The sequence below is a fragment of the Dryobates pubescens genome, chromosome 2, assembly GCF_014839835.1.
Source record: "Dryobates pubescens isolate bDryPub1 chromosome 2, bDryPub1.pri, whole genome shotgun sequence".
Lineage (NCBI taxonomy): Eukaryota > Metazoa > Chordata > Aves > Piciformes > Picidae > Dryobates > Dryobates pubescens.
In genome coordinates this window covers 21514035-21531417 of record NC_071613.1, presented here as the reverse complement: position 1 = coordinate 21531417, position 17383 = coordinate 21514035, and the positions used below count along the sequence as shown (strand labels likewise).

The 17383-nt window shown below is 40.3% G+C and overlaps 1 protein-coding gene across 1 annotated transcript in view; it reads left to right on the top strand.

The window, feature by feature from the left end:
* Positions 1-17383, top strand: part of DNAH7 (dynein axonemal heavy chain 7) — an 87405-nt gene that overhangs the window by 1396 nt on the left and 68626 nt on the right. The window contains exons 2-16 of the mRNA XM_054171643.1: positions 408-476; positions 954-1062; positions 1176-1317; positions 1669-1762; positions 2971-3151; positions 4104-4179; positions 5383-5508; positions 6423-6542; positions 7224-7407; positions 8790-8969; positions 10672-10947; positions 12069-12196; positions 12385-12463; positions 15549-15773; positions 16720-16866. Coding sequence (XP_054027618.1) covers positions 408-476; positions 954-1062; positions 1176-1317; positions 1669-1762; positions 2971-3151; positions 4104-4179; positions 5383-5508; positions 6423-6542; positions 7224-7407; positions 8790-8969; positions 10672-10947; positions 12069-12196; positions 12385-12463; positions 15549-15773; positions 16720-16866 — 2136 coding nt within the window. The remainder of the gene's footprint in view (positions 1-407; positions 477-953; positions 1063-1175; positions 1318-1668; positions 1763-2970; positions 3152-4103; positions 4180-5382; positions 5509-6422; positions 6543-7223; positions 7408-8789; positions 8970-10671; positions 10948-12068; positions 12197-12384; positions 12464-15548; positions 15774-16719; positions 16867-17383) is intronic.

Sequence of the window (17383 nt, the reverse complement as noted above, 5' to 3'; positions counted from 1 at the left end):
GCATTTCTTTGCATTCCTGTGCAGCCTGCCCTAGGTGGCCCTACTTGGCAGGGGTTGAACTAGATGATCTCTTGAGGTCCCTTCCAACCTTCTGTGATTCTATGATAGGAATAAAGAATGTTTATTTGAATTGTTTAATGGCATTTTGTAATGCTTTAATGTGTCTCTTGGTGAAAAGATGACATAAGTGCTTCCCAGCCTCAAATTGTTTTTTCCAAGGCTTTTGGGAAAGTTATATGGAAGTGCTCTAGGAACTGATAAGAAATGGTACGTGTGTGAATTATTATGCAAGAGATAGCAGAAATACAGTCAGATTACAAGCCCAAGTATTCCTGGAAGTCTAATATTAGCAGAAATTTAAATGTCTAGGTCTAACTGTGATTTTCCTTTTCTGTCTTTTTTTCAAGCCCAGTCCAAGTGTCAAAAGGAAGCTGTCCAAGAGAACCGAGAGCTTACTGCCACAGCTTTCTCAGGTAGTGTTGTTTGCCTTATTTAGTAAGCTGTCATTTTCAAATAGCGGCCCCAGCACAGTTCTGTAAAGAGATGGTGGTAATTCAAATACAGGCTGAGCTGCATATTATCTCTCTGCTGTGTATCATATCTGAGGTGAAACATTGTTTACATTTACATCTCCAGTGGTCTGGATATTTACAAGTTGAGGACAACCTACAACCCGTAGTTTATTGTATGATTTAAATTAATTTTTTTTAATGATCCCTTATTCCACCATCATTGGGAGGTGTTCAGGAGGAGACTTGATAGGGTGCTTGGTTGCATGGTTTAGTTGATTAGGTGGGTTGGGTGATAGGTTGGACGCGATGATCTTGAAGGTCTCTTCCAACCTGTTCTGCTCTATATTAGGCTACAGCGTCTTTAATTTACTAAATTTAAGAAGTCTTGAAGTGTGTTCTAGTAGCACCTACAAGGGTAAAACTAAACCATATTTATTCCAGGTGAGCTCTAAACCACTGTGGCAGCAGACTTGTCCTGAATTCCATCTTGGCAGTGAACAGAAAGATGACCAGTCACATGCATTTGGTGTGAAAAATGAATGTTCCCCTGGTAAGATTGATGTTTTTAGCACTGCTAAAGAAAACCTGTCAGAAAAAGAAACATCCATGTGATACATATGAACTTTTTGTTTTAACCTATTTTCAAAATGTATTTTCTACCAGAAGAATATTTGAAGGAGCGATACAAGAGACAGAAGTCTAGAGCTGGTAATAGAGATGCTGGGCCATCAACCTCTGCACTGCAAAGCAGCAGTCATCTGAACAGGAAACAGCATCTCCGAAGGGCTCTGGTTGACATTATGCTGTGAGTCTCCTTACTGTTGAACTGTGTGGCTTTCCTTTTGGAGAGGTGAACTGAATTGTCAAAGTATCTTAACATTTTGAGGACTGCACATTGAAAGCATGTCTGTGGGCACAAACTGTGTCACCAGAGGTGAACCTTGACAGATAAAATACAAACTTGGTCACATGCTTCAGTGTGTGTTTTGAATTGGGATGTCTTGTGCTCATTGTAGTGCTTTCCCAATTCCCTTTCTCCTTTTGTTTGCTCAGAACTGACATGCAGGAAAGCTTTGTGTTAATTACATGAGTAAAGTGTGTCTGAAGAATGCACTGCATGCTCTTGATTTTGTTTGTTTGTGTTTTTTTGTCACAGGCAGGCAGGCTTTACTGAAGAACAGTGTTCATCCCTTGATGGAACCCAGCTTCCACAAGCAGAGTCTTCTACAGCAATAGAGAAAGATATTTTGGTAGCTAAAGACCATTTTCTAGAGTACTAAATTAAACTAAATTAATTTGTTGTGAATATTGACAGGATGATAGCTACAATGAGAGATAACTAAGTGACACATTCTTCCACCACTAGTTTCACACAATAGGTTATTTGTAGTCGTATTGTTGAGACTGAATCAGTCGCACATCTCTAATGTTCCAAAGAAATGCAGAATGAAACAGTAACTGGAGCCAAACTAATATCAGGGAGTTATAAATGATTCTTTCTGCATGTGCTGCAGGTGAGATTAATCTGCTTCGAGCATAAGATGGTTGTCTTTGGGTTACCCTCATCTAAGGGTCTAGTTGGAGAAGTCTCTGGTCACTGCCAGGTGACTGAACATGGTGACCACAACGGTCCCAATGCATTCAGTGATTTGAAGGGCTAGGATGTTTTTCATTCACATTCTGGTTCACGATACCTTGTATGACACAGTTGAATACACATTTTGTGATTTATGTATATTTAAAAATTGACAGAGTTCATCTGGGGATGAATTGGTGGTAATAGATTTCTGTGTTACTTCCTAGTGTGGATAGTCGTCTGGGTGATCTTCCATTTAGCATTTCTTTGATTTGGGGCTGGTAGGTTTTTCATCTCTGCTGAGAGGCTCTGTTCCTCAGACTTTACATACCTGTTTAAATGTTAACACAGCGTTCACACACTCATGTGCTGAGCACTGCAAGGCCTGTGTGTGGCACGTCCACACAAAACTCTGCAGAGTGCATTGCTTTCCTTTTGGATCTGTGCTCCAGACCCAGAGGTAGCAAGTAATAGTGGCAGCACTAGAATGAAGAGGCAGAGGAAGAGATACTGACAATTTATTTAAGGAAAAGATTGGTGCTGGGTACAATGCAAACAAGAGGCACCTTGCCAGAACTGTGAAAGCAAAACCAGAACAGAAATCATGTTTTTCTATGAGTTATGGTCATTCTTCAGTGACATTTCTGTTACTTGGTTGCTAGAGAGAAATCAAGTGAGGCTTATGCCCTATTTTTCTGTTTGAACATCTTTTAATTGTTATTCAACCCATTTGAGTTTGGTAGGCCACTTAATGATGTATAATTTATAGCATAAATCAGTCCTAATTGCATGTCTTTTTACTCAACAAGCCCCTACCTCTAGCTAAACTTGTAGCAGCAATGACTGAACTTAACTGATGCAGCTTTCCCTTCTGTCCTGCAGAAATACTACCATTACATTTGCCATGGACTTGACACAGTAAACATGGTCCCAATGAGTGAATCCTGGCTAGGCCACATCTTAGCCTTAATTCCACAGCATCTGAAAGAACTTGATGAAAGCACACGTCAGCTGATTGAAGAAGTGAGAGAAGACTACCGTACCAGTTTGCAAAAGGCTATAGGTAGATTTCTGGGAATTTCCTTCTTTCCTCTTAAAGGTGCCAGCATTCAGAAACATTCATTGTTTGGCACTGTTCACTTCTGAGGGCTGCCATTGTGGAGGAGTTACATAAAAGTGTTCTCCTGGCTGTTAGGGGAACATTTTCATAGAAAGAATACCCAGTTTTCCCACCCTTGTCATGACTAAAGATAGGATTATTATGTTTGTTCTTTCAACACTGTTTGAAAGTGCTGTTCTATAAATCTCTCTTTACTAGTATTGCTTTCTCCTAAATCCCTTTTCATATGTGTCAAGATAAAACTGCTTATCTCAAGGAGCTATGCATTTGGAGGCTTTGGTTGAAATGTGGGTGCTGTCTGGAGCACAGGAAGTTCTGCCTAAATATAAGAAAAAACTTCACTGTGGGGGTGACAGAGCCCTGGATCAGGCTGCCCAGGGAGGTTGTGGAGTCTCCCTCTCTGGAGAAATTCCAAATCCACCTGGATGCATTCCTGTGTGACCTGCCCTGGGTGATCCTGTTCTGGTAGGGAGGTTGGACTTGGATGATCTTTCAAGGTCCCTTCCAACCCCTAATGTTTTGTGATTTTGTGATTGAGGTGTTAGAGCAGATCCAAATAGCAATGAAGCTGGTGAAGCATCCTGGAGCACAAGTCTTCTGAGGAGCAGTTGAGGCAACTGGTGGGAGAAAAGGAGCCTGAGGGGAGACCTCACTCAATCCCTGAAAGGAGATTGGAGTGAGGTGGATCTCTTCTAAGTAACAAGTGATAGAACAAGAGGAAACGGCCTCAGGTTGTGCCAGGGAAGGCTTAGGTTGGACATTAGGAAGAATTTGTTCCTTGGAGGGGTTGTCAAGCCCTGGAAGTGGTGGAGTCACCATCCCTGGAGAGATTGAAAAGCTGTGTTCCTTCACGAAGCTTACTTTGACTTTTCTTTTTTTCTGATACTTTTATCAGTTGACTATGTTTTCAGAGACACCAGGGAAAAAGATGAAGACAAGGAGGATGATTTTATTCCACCTCATCGTGCAGAGTAAGGAAATACATTTGTTCAAAACCACTGACTAGAGACCTGTGGGGTAGAATAGCATGTTTAAGGGCCAGTCTTAACAGCAGTAGTTAGTGTCAGACCTAAATAAGACTTAGTTATGTAAATTCCAATAATGATGTACAGCATCTTTGAAAAAAACCTGGAACATATGTCTACCTTGAAATGGTTTGTTTGTTTGTTTTGGCACTGCTTAAGTGGTAAGGAATCTCCTATTTGAAGAAGCACTTGATGTAGCAGGCCAAATGCTCATGTATAAACTGCACTGTAATCCTCAGGGTAAAAGACCATCCTTCATCTGATTCTTTGTAATCTTCCATATCTCATTGGAGCTGCATAAGACAGTTCAGTGGTTTGTCTGCAAGTGACTGACACACTGACATACAAGTCCAAAAGTACAACCTTCTCTTATCAGAATTATCATTGGTAAAACAGTTTTATTCCATGAACAGTATTGGAAATAGGAAACATTCTTCTAAAGAAATGTCTAAGGTAGAGGTGGAAAAACTTGGAAGTTTTTCAACTTCCTGTAGCTAGTTTTAATGTTTCCTGTAGAATAAGGACTTGCTGAAAAATGGATAAAAGTTATTTTCTGTCAGAAACTATTTTTTTTAGTAGGAAAATGAGAACAAAAGTATTACAGACACATGATACATTTGGGGTTGTGTTTCCCTTGCAACCTCAAGGTTTCAATGTATACTTCTTAAGTTCATTGCTTAATATTTTAATAGTAAAATCAGACTGCATGTAGAAAATGGGAGTTTTTAAAGCAAAAAAGAGACTCTGAGTATATATATAAAACCCCTAAACTGGCAATGTGATGAGCATAAAACACAGATACTGCTTGTTGTAGAAAGTGGCATATTAATTGACTAAATGCATTGTATATGTGTAATGATTTTACCACGTGCCTAAGTACGAGGGACCACAAAGAGGTTACAGATCTCTTGGGATTTGGCCAATATTTCTCTCATTTATTTTATTTTCATACAGTGGCCAATAGTTGAAGACTTTTTTTACATCTGAATAATGAGCAGAAATGAGATTAATTTCCTGAATTCTGTGCTTTCTGGGTTGCAAAGCAATTATCCTAAACCAAATGTATAAATATTTGGGTTCTTACCACAGCTCCATTCATCCTAGTGTTTCATGTTGACTTTGTGGTTATTTTTCTTTTTGTTTTCTTAGAATACAAGTAGTGCCAAAACCTTGGAACAAGTCTTTCTTGTCAGCACGCCGTTACATCAGAAGACATTTGCATGCAATAAATCCTTCAATGCTTGCTGTTTTGAACTTATGGGAGACCTCTTTTAAGTAAGCATGATCCAAAACTTTTCGGTTTCACCTGCTCCATGACTTCAGAATCTACTTAGGGAAGTCATGGATGGATGTGTACTAAGGTTTCAAAGTTGCCCTAATGAATTTGGGACTGCTCCTGTACATCTGAATGCTGATCATGGATATGGTGGCTTTGTTTAAAAGCCATTATCCCAAATTATTGTCAGTATTTCCTCTGACTTTATACTTTGAAGAGCTCCTGCAACTGAAGAGCTCCTGAGGTCAAACTTTCTTACCTGTGCTTCCCAAAAACTCTCATGCAATGCTCCGCCATCTCCATCTCCTAGGCAGTTTAAGCAAGAAGCTCCACATGCATGTTGAATAGTTTAGACATTTTTTACTTGATTTTTATTAGAGCTTGGGTCAAATGCCGCCTGGACCTGGCTATTTGTGATTTTGATTTCTTTTTGTCATTGTTGTTGTTATTTTTGTTTTGTGGTGGTTTTTTTACAGGCTGTCCCCCAACATTTTGATTTGAGACTCTGTTTCTGTACAGAAAGGCTCCAAAATGGAGCTACTATGATCATACCTTCTCCAAGCCCTTTTTTCACTTTATTTTTCTCTTCATTGTCTTTCAGACTCTGGCAAGCCTCCTGCTTTTGATGTGTATGAAACATAATTTATTTTTGGCTATGACTTTGATTTTTAAAAGTCTTTCTTGCTTTTAGTGTAGTCCCTGACTCCTTATTTAATTGATGTTTGTTTTGTTCTTGAAAGGAGTTGCCCCTTCCATTTCTGAAAATAACGGTTTTTTTGAAGTGCTTAAAATATTTTGGAAGATGCTTTATGTTTGAATTGTGAAATACAGAAAAAGTTTTATAGCAACAGAAGGATGAAACCAAGACTCGGTGAATATGCCTCTAAAATATTTGTGTTATATTCTGTTTCAGAAATTTCCGTCTTCTCGCTACAGAAATATTTCACAATAAACAAGAAGCTGAGGAACTCTGTTTTTTCCAGAATGCAGTCTTGAGGGAAATTGGAAAATCCAGAGTGATTCTACATACTAAGTATGACCCAGTGCATCCATAGTTTTTTAAGTTACAGGGAAATCTTTAATGTTTTCTTCACTTCTCAGTAGTGCACTCAGTGTGCTGCAGTTGTTTTCAAATAAAGCATCAGACTCGCTGGGTTTTTTAGGTATTAGTAGCCATACTGTATTACATGTGTGCATCTGATCTCTAACCAGTAATGCTGGATTCCAGGGAGGTGGTTGAGGCCCCATCCCTGGACATGTTTAAGACCAGGCTGGATGAGGCTCTGGCCAGCCTGATCTAGTGTGAGGTGTCCCTGCCCATGGCAGGGGAGTTGGAACTAGATGATCCTTGTGGTTCCTTCCAACCCTGACTGATTCTATGATATTATTGCATTTTAACTGTGGCAGAATGTTTGGATTGCTCTCATATCTTAACATCTTCTGAGGATGCATAATAAACTGCACAACCCCTGGGACTTAAGTTGATATCTTGTATTTTAAATACTGTCCATACTCACAGACAACGCTTCCAGAGGCAGTTCCTTACAACCTAAAGATGCTGCCATATGACCTACTTCAGTTGAACTATAGTTTCCCTGGTATGCTGCAGTGTCTTTTGGTTCTCTGTAATACAAGCATTTATAGCAATTAACTTAAAACTACAGGTTTATTAATACTAATCACTTGAGAAACTTTCAAGTATTGTTCTTTTAAGGTGGTTTCCAGAAGTGCAGAAAATCTTTCATCAAGGTATGAAACGACAACAAGTCCCCATCAATGCCAACGACCCAAAGTCAGCATCTTTCTTTGCTTGTGCTGCCACTTTAATGACTCGTCAGCTGCAGGAGTTACTTCTGCATTCAGTTCAGGACTTCACAGATTTATTTGTTCCACCTGCAGTAAGTAATATTTCACATAGTGTACTAGCAGCTTAATTCACCCGTGTACATACAAATTGTTTTCTCTTTATTTTGTCTCTTTTGAAACAATAGAAAGCATGAATTCCTTCTGCCTGCAAGGGGGGGTGGACAAGATGACCTTTGCATTGGGGTTGGAAGGGACTCAAACTATGAAATGCTGGTGGCAGTGCTTTCTGGAAGAAAAAGAGTAGTGCTAGACATTATTAAGTAGAGCTAAAATAATTCGTCATTTAAGAAGGGAAATAGCAATGTATTTTAAATCTGGCATCTCCAACAACGCTGCAGTCAGATCTGCAGTAGCAATTTGTTAATAGAAGAGCTGGTTGCTTCTTGCATTAGTGCTGTGTCTCTGGAGCACCTTCTCTCTGCTATGAGCAGGTGTGTACTACAGGCTTTGGGTGGAAAAAAAAGCCAAGAAAGAAGGAGTGTCTATTTTGCACTCACATAATGTCTGTTGTAGAGGTAGATATTTGTTGTTGATGTTGGATGTCTTGAAGTGCAACAGGATCTTTGTTCAGCTTGCCATCAACTATCCACTGAACTCTGGCTCCAGATGATATTGATTAAAGCACATACAGAGAATCTCAAGAATTTTATTGTCAAAGCAGAGTATATAATTTCCATTCCTACTTCTCTGTGATTGCTTTGTATACTTCTGAGTTAGGTGAGCTTTGATATCTGCAGCACTCTTCTGTTATTATTAGTAATAAGTATTAATTTTCTGATCTTATGTCTTTTAATGCTGATATTATAATCCCTAGTAGTGACAAAATGCTTTCTCATGTTTCCTGGTTAAATTTGTGTAGTTATGGATGTATTAGCAGATGTGGGAAGGTTAAGAGATATCTGATACAGATTAAGGATATGGTGAAAAATCAAATGATGCTACCAAGTGTATATGTTTTCATAATGGAATTGATGGGAATCCATACTGCAAATATAAGCCTCTTCATGCACAGTTGGGTTATTGTGGATCACATTCTTGTTCAGCAAGTAAAACAGGATGTAATGCTTTCTTCTTTTAAGGTTAGTAGGTTCATAGCAACTGCTGCAGGTGATGAATACCTGTACTTCTGCCTACATCATCATGTAAATGTTACCATAGTTGTGAGGGCTACAGCTTTGTAGAGGATACCCTCTGTGCCCGTTAAAAGTAACCTTGTAGCTTACTGAGCACCAGTTCATATGAGTTTTAATCAGTCGTACTTCTGCTTGCACAGACCATGGCACACCGTTTGCAATTCAGTTCCTGACCATTTCAAGTGCATGCGCATATGCATATGCCCCTTTGACTTCCAGTGCATGACTTAGCTTAACTGAAATGTTACTCTCTTTTTTTTGTTTGTTTGTGTGTGTGCTAGAAATCAGCCCAAGTCTGCAAACACACAGGTTTCATCCTGAGGTTAATCCTTGAGAATGACAGCATCAAATTTGAACCTGAGTTCAGTGATTACAAGGATGCATTACTGGGTGTTTATGCTGTTATGATTCAAGCTGTTAGTGATATACCAAGAGTTGAGACCAGGCTGTTTTCTGAGTGGGTAAGATTCTACAATATATTTTGGTTAATCACTGTATTATTGCTATGTTTCGTTTGAAGGTATGTTAATGACTTAAGCCCTACTGTCGGAAGTCACATAGTCACCTTAATGGCATCCTGGGTGCATTAGAAGGTGTGTGGCTAGTAGAGAGGTTCTCCTTCCCTTCTACTCTGCCCTGGCAAGGCCACATCTGAAATACTGTGTCTAGTTTTGGAATGTGGAAGAGTCCAGTGCAGAGCCACAAAGATGCTGAAGGGAGTGGAACATTTCCCTGCTGAGGAAAGGCTGAAGGAGCTGAGTCTCTTTAGTTTGGAGAAAAGGCAACTGAGGGGGTGGCCTCATTCATGTTTATAAAGATGTGAAGGGCAGTGTCAGGAGGATGGTACCAGGCTCTATTTGGTGATGTCCAGTGACAGGAAAAGGGGCAATGGGTGCAAAGTGGAGCAGAGGAGGTTCATAAGGAAAAACTTTTTCACTGTGAGGGTGACAGAGCCCTGGACCAGGCTGCCCGGAGAGGTTATGGAGTCTCCTTCTACGGAGACTTTCCATACCCACCTGGATGCATTCCTGAGTGACCTGCCCTAGGTGATCCTGTTCTGGCAGGGAATATGGACTTGGATGATCTTCAAGGTCCCTTCCAACCCTTGACATTCTGTGATTCTGGGATGTTAGAATGCTATTTCTGGATATTAGGAACAATTTGAAATAATTTTATTAATAAAAGTTCAGTCTTTTTTTTCCCCAAGCAAATAAAAACCCCCATGAATCAACTCATTTCCTCTGAGTTATTTTCTACAGCAGCTGCTACACATTTCTGCAAAATCAATTCTGGTTTGATACTGTCTTTTAAAATATAGAATCTTTTGAGAGGACCATCCTTTAAAAAAATCTAAACCATAATTTAAGTAGTTTATATTTTAGCTTATATTGTATTTATGCAGTCAACCAGATGAAACTGTTAGGTCAAACAGGTAACAATCCAAGTTAGGTAAAACACATTTTGTGAAATAAGGAAACAAAGAAGTACCTACTTGGTTTAGAGCTGCACTTCACTTCCTGTATAGCAGTCTTAATTTTTAATTGGAGAGAGTGAAAATAATGTCCTGTGGTACCTCTTGATGATTTTCCAGGCAGCTGTGGGAGGTGAACATTTTTTTTTTCCTGAGGCAATATCATTTGGTCATTCTGTTGCCTTTTCATTTTAGCACCAACTTGAATTCAGCACTTTTGTTACTATGCTTGGACACATAGCCAAGCAGAAACCTGAGCAGTATGTTATGCTTTATAAAAGCACTAATCAATAACTTGGGAAAAGACAAATCAAAAGAAGTATTTCAAGTATGTCTAAATACATAAGAGCAAGGCTTTAGATCTTCTGTGATGTTGCAGGAGGTGTTTCCCATATTTCTGATGTTACACATTCATCAGCAAATAGCACAATTGAACTCCTGCCTGTGGTTCAGGAAAAATTAAAATATGTAGATTGCATTTAATACTGTCAATAGAATTGTTTTGTGTGGGTAAATATGTGGACCTCTGAGTTTCTGAATGAATCAGGTCTCATTTCTTGGTTGCTGGAGGCAAACATCCATAAGCTAGGATTCAAAAAAATGTGGGAGCAGAAGTTTATTTTCTGTTCTGTTTATCTTCCATGACATAATTAAATTGAAAATGTTTGGGATTTTGTGTGGGTTTTTTAAAGCCAAAAGACAAGTCCTCATCAACTGTCTTGAAACCTGTTATCCTTGATGAGATCTTGGATGAGCATATGAAAAGAATCAGAGAAGAAGTTGACAGAGAAAGTGCTGCACCTATGGAACATCTCAAGCTGTATGGCAAGTACAGCTTCCTGATAAGCAAACAAGCTGAGCAAGATATTGAAAAGTTCCTGACAGAGGAACACAACTTTGAAGAAATGAAAAGGGAAATTACAAAGTACAAGGAACTTGCTAAGGAAATAAAATACACTTCTAGGAAGGTAAGTTATCCATACCTTTTAATGAATATTATTACATCATTTAAATGTTGAAGGTGGGGAGAATTAGCTCCTTCAGTGAGACTTAGTGAATTTTTTTTCAGACTTCTGAAGGCATCCAGAGTATGCTCCTCTTCTATTTGAAGGAGTGATAGAAAGTATAGGTCCAGCCACCTCCAAATTCCTTCCAAGCATCTAAGGTAGAGAGAGGATCCTTAAAATGAACCCGTGGGTTTTTTTTCCCATAATGATATTCTGTCTGTAAGGATCTGTTGTCCATTCATTGTGAATGAACTCAGAAGGCTGAAATGCTTTTCCTTAAATGTTTGTACTGAATGCTGGAAGAGAAACCCTCAGTTCTGGAGAAATTTGTACTTACAGGGCTGTTATAAGGGCTTCTACATTTGTCAAAGAAAGCACTGGATTTGGAGACTCACAGGGAGGCATGTGGTTCCAAGAAGTGTCACATGTCTCCAGCAACAGTACAAGATTACTATGCAGTGGAGGTGTTTCAGACTCTGCAGTTTCACCAAGCAATGCTCACTGATGGTTATTTGTCAAGGAACAAAGTGACAGAAGTAAAATTTACATGAAGCTTGATGTGCAGATACAGAAGAACAGTTACTTGGAACTGTACTTCTTTCCCTTCTTCACCTGAAAGTTTTAAAAGCGTTTTAGAATAGAATAGAATTAACCAGGTTGGAAGAGACCTTCGAGATCATCATGTCCAACCTATCATCCAACACTACCCAATCAACTAAACCATACAACCAAGCATCCTGTCAAGCCTCGCCCTGAACACCCCCAGCGACGGCGACCCCACCACCTCTTCAGGCAGCCCATTCCAGTGGGCAATCACTCTCTCTGTGTAAAACTTCCTCCTAACCTCCAGCCTAAACCTCCCCTGGCACAGCCTGAGACTGTGTCCTCTTGTTCTGGTACTGGTTGCCTGGGAGAAGAGACCAACCTCCGCCTCACTACAACCCCCCTTCAGGTAGTTGTAGAGAGCAATAATAGTTTAACTGAATTCCTAGGTAAGACCCCTGATACTCAGCTTCAAGACAGTGAGAGAAAACAGGTTAAAGTTCTTCAGTGTTCTGACAGCTGTTGTATTTGCCTTGCAGTATATTCCTGTAGGAATGTTTGAATTGCACTGTGATGAATTAATAAGGGCTCTGGTACAGCGAGCAGATAATATTTGTCAAAAAGTTATTTCCAAGTTGCTCAAAGACCATCAAGACATAAATATGAGGTAACTCCTAAACTGACAATGTGTGCTGAAATGTATTTATTTTTGTTTGCAATGTTGATTTTTATTTTTTTTTAATTATTATTTTTTAAAATCCTTAAAGGACATGTTGATCTCATTTTTAATGCTTTGTATGTACATGATTAAAGGAAAACATACATGCCAAACTAGTTATTTTATATGTTTTTCAGACTATGTCATGAATTTGAGAGCATATCAGAAAAAGCTTCTATTACTCCATGTAATACACACGAACTCAAGGAACTTAAGGTACTATTTTTTTTAATTTTCTTTTTCTTTTCCCATGAGTCCAGGCAAGAAGTGGTTACCAGCACTATTGCTCTGGCCTTAAGCAGTTGTCTATATTTATCCTGTATCAAAGGCAGTTACTCTTATCACCTTTTAACTCTCCCCACCTGTTCTCCTCCTGATTCCTGCACTGCCCCCCTCCCCCCCCCCCAGAGAAAGGGAGAGCAGTCACCTCCAGGGATGGTCACCCTTGAGAAGAAGAGTAGAAGGAGCCCCCATCCTCAGCAAACTTCTACTTTTGTACTAAGCATGATGTTTTGGGTCTTGGATCCACATGTAGCCAGCTTGGGGCAGCTTTTGTCCTTCTCACCTTATGCTCCTAGCTGACTCCAAACTGCTACCAGCCTGCAGCCCATGGCTGGCCTAGGATTTTTATCCCAGCCGAACCATGACAGCAGTGATGTATGCAGGCTGCCCCCTTTACAGGAATGCTTCTGGCCTTGTTAAAGTCACTGGCGCTAGATCTGTATTACAAACCAGCAAAGAAGAGGGCATTGGCCATAAGGCTAAATGTCATAGCCTGGCTCTTACACAAAGAGCTCAACTCTTACCCAGCAAAACATCATAACTGCATGGCTGTTTGGACCAGTCCTTTGTCTCTGCTGTCACTTGCCCTGTGCAGTGGGGTTGTTGGTGAGGATGCCTATTGGCATGGACCGAAATCCTGCAGGGCAGCTGTCTCTAAAGTGGGGCCATGCAGCCCAGGGTGTGCACTAGGTGATCTGTTGGAATATGTGATAGAAAAAGTATTTATTTTTTGTCTAAAAAAGTGAGAAAGAAATGAAGCTTTACTAGTGTTTAATATACAGATTGACATTGGTGCCTTCACTCAGTCTGCATTAGAAAAGAGCATTTGAAATCTGAATTTATATTCACTGTTTTTAGTGATGAACCTTACCTGAAATGTCTGTTATGCCTTGAGATACTAACTGATCACAGAGTCAAAGAATATATCTGTTTGGGAGAGACCTCAAAGATCATCCAGTCCAACCCTCAACCCAGCACTGAAGTGTCAACATTAAACCATGTCCCTAAGCACCAGGTGCACATGCTGCTTGAACACCCCTATGGGTGGTTGATTCCATCACTGCCCTGGGCAGACCATTCTAATGTTTGAGAATCATTTCAGTGAAGAAATATTTCTTAATATCCAGCCTGAACCTCCCCTGGTGTAGCTTGAAAGCTTTTCCTCTCATCCTGTCACTTGCCACCAAGGAAAAGAGGCTGCCTTCTCCTCGCTCCAACCTCCCTTCAGGGAATTGTAGAGAGCAGGGAGGTCTCCCCCCAGCCTCCTCTTCTCCAGACTGAACAACCCCAGCTTCCTCAGATACTCTTTGTAGGCCACATGCTCCAGGCCCTTTTCAAGCCTCATTGCCCTTCTCTGGACATACTCGGGCCCCTCAACCTCCTTCCCATAGTGAGTGGCCCGGAACTGAACACAACACTTGAGGTGTGGCCTCACCAGTGCTGAGTACAGGGGGATGATCACCTCCCTGTTCCTGATGGTCACAGTTTCTAATGCAAGCCAGGATGCCATTGGCTTTCCTGGCCACCTGGCCATGCTCCTGACTCATGTTCAGTTGATTATGAACCAGGACCCTCTCCAAGCTGCAGCTTTGCAACCAAACATCTCCAAGTCTGTAGCTTACCATGGGGTTGTTGTGACCCAAGTGCAACACCTGGTACTTAGCTGTGTTGAACTTCATACAATTATCTTTGGCCCAGTGGTCTCACATGTCCAGACCCCACTGTAAAGCTTCCTTACCCTCTAGCTGATCAACACAGCTATGTAGCTTGGTGTTGTCTGCAAACCTACAGAGACTGCATTCAAAACCCTCATCCAGATGATTAATGAAGATGTTAAAGAGGACAGGCTGATAGTGTGGAACCATTAACACTGAGCAAGTTGTGAAAACTAAACATCCAGGTCATGAAGAAAAATCTTTACAGCTTTTCCAGTGAAGTTTCAAGCCATGTGATACTTAATCTAGTTTTCCACAAAATACAGTGTTTGGAAGATTCAGAATCCACCTCTTATGTAGTAGCCAAAAGCCACACAATGTTGGAGAAACACCTGTTCTACCTGCTATGGTAAAAATGGCTGAAGTAATACATGACAAACAGTGCAGTGACAAATAAAAATGTGTTTCTTTGTCAGCAAATGCTGTTGGAAGGTGCATGGAAAGCATTGCTGAAGATGTGTAGAAACAAGCATTGGAACAGCTGCATGAGAGGACAGGTGTTGAATGTGTCTCAGTTTGTGGGTTTTGCTAGGTGCCATTTCCATAATGAAATATACGAAGAACTGCCTTTGGCTGAGCCACTTAAAGGAAAGATGTATTGGAGGCAATATGTTCTCAACAGTAACTGAGTTCCTGAATAAAAACAGTTATTTTTTTAAAATGGGGAAATTATTCATGTGCAACCACTGATGGAATGGCTTGTTTGACCAGAATGAAAAAAGGGTTCTGGGGCAAGGCTACAGAGAGAGCACCACACATTAAATTCTTTCACTGCATCACTCATAAGCATGCTGTGGCAGCAAAAATGGTGGGGCCAGAGATGCACAGAGCTCTACAGGATGTCATCAAGGTGGTTGATGTTGTAAACCAGATCTTGCAATAGCAGAACCTTCATAATAATTTGTATTGAGACTAGGTGTAACTATGAAAATCTGCTGTGCCAGACAGAGATTACTGTTTTTTCCTTGGTAGCACATGCTTCCTCTCCCAAACCCACAATGTTTAGAACAGGATGTCTGGATTGGCTTCCAGTAGTACAAACCTTTTGTGTAGACAATTTTAACCGTTCTTTCTCTAGTCAATAAAACAGCTAACCAAGGCAGTAGCAGTAGCAAAACCAGCTAGTGCTGTGCTATTCCAAATAAACACCTTTTCAGAGAATTGATTTCTTTTATTTTTTTTTTTATTTTTTAGATTTTCCTTGTAAAAATAAGCTTTTAAATCTCAGTAGTACCTACTTCAGGTATTATTTTGTTATTAAATTGTATAAAAAAATACCTTCTCTTTTGATTTCTGCTCCTCAGGCCTGTGTGCAGAAATTGGAAACGTCTGACATGCTTGAGCTGCAGCAGAAAGTAGTGGATGTGGCAGCTTGTGTTGCTTTCCTGTTGGGATGTGTCAGAATGTCACCAGCAGAATTCCAGCTGAACAGCAATGTTTTTCAGTGGTATGCACGCATGCCAGATATCTTTGAAGAGCACAGAAGGATGATTCAAGAAAAAACAGATGAATTTCAAGAGGATCTTAAGGTTTGTAAGAAGACTGTTTTTAAAATCCTCCAGCTCCTGATTTTGAATGTGTAGGACGTTCAGGAGGTGACTGGTGTGACTGTGTTATAACCAAATGTGCTGCCCAGGCTCTGTTACCTTGAAAAGCGTTATTGCTGTGTATGGTTTAACGCTTGGTTTCAGACACTGACCAGTGCTTAAACTCAGTGTGAAATGTGTGTTGTGGGCTGGTTTATATGAGGGGAAAAAACATCCTTGAACTGTAGGGCTTTAAGATAAAAGACATTTTTGTCTTGTGAAACTCCTTAGTTTCATCTGTCATTTGATTAATCCTATTATTTTATTGTAATTTGAGATATACTAAGCATTTGGATTTAGCTTTCTGTTATTAGCCTCCTGACAGTGTCTATCACAGAAAGCAGAAATTTTAATGTATCACAGTATCAGTCAAGGCTGGAAGGGACCACAGGGATCATCTAGTTCCAACCCCCCTGCCATGGGCAGGGATACCCCACACTAGATCAGGCTGGCCAGAGCCTCATCCAGCCTGGGCTTAAACACCTCCAGGGATGGGGCCTCAACCACCTCCCTGGACAACCCGTCCCAGGGCTTCACCACTCTCATGGTGAAGAACTTCCTCCTCACATCCAGCCTGAATCTCTCTACCTCCAGCTTCATTCCGTTCCCCCTAGTCCTACCACTACCTGATATCCTGTCCAACTGTATCCTGTGACATTGAACCCAGTTGTGTCTGTCAGCCCAATAAGTTGTGGCAGGCAGTAGTAGAATTCAGGGCAAATTCTGTAACTTGAGTGGAATAGATACTCATGTGCAAGTGTGTTGGATCTCCTGGATTGCCTGCCAGCGTAAAGTGTCCTCATACAGCAAATTTGAACAGTTATTTCTTCTTTTGGCATAAATTAATTGTGATTCTTTAAATGAGTTTATGCTTGCTTGATATTTTTAGACACGCTGTGAAAGATTTCTTGAAGATCTGCAAAGCTACTCTGAGCAGGTTGAAAGATTTGATGCATTTGGAGATATTCAGGAAGTCAGCAGCTATTTGAAGGAAGCTCAGGCATTAAATACAAAATTGGATCTTGCTGCTGATAAGGTACAGACTAGATTCCAAACTAGTCCAATAGTAGAATTGTAAATCTTAATATTTGTGTTATCAGAATCAACAGCTTGGTTAGCAATACAGGTACTGAGGTATGGCAAAATAATTCTTAATTCAGCTATGAAATTTCTACATGAATTGTGATTTGTATTGTAAATTTACTGAGCCCAGTAATTCATTACTATGTGGTCTTGAGGTAACAGAGCAGCACTTTGCATAGTGAGAAAGGAGGGTTTGCAGAGAAATGATGCTTTTATATTCTTGGAAGTGCAGTTCCTGAAGCTCATTGCTACCTGCTGTCTGTGGAAGCCCTCATGGTAGTGCAAATTGTAGAGGAATGCCCAGATACCATTTTGAAACTCTAACTCTGCTCCTCTATTGACTAGCAGGAACACTGAGCCGTTACTATTAAAGATTGCTTTAACATCAGTTAGAGGCAGCAGTCACATAATAGACTGGTTTAATAATGCAAAACTTCATATGAAGTTTGTTGAAGACACCAGAAAACTTC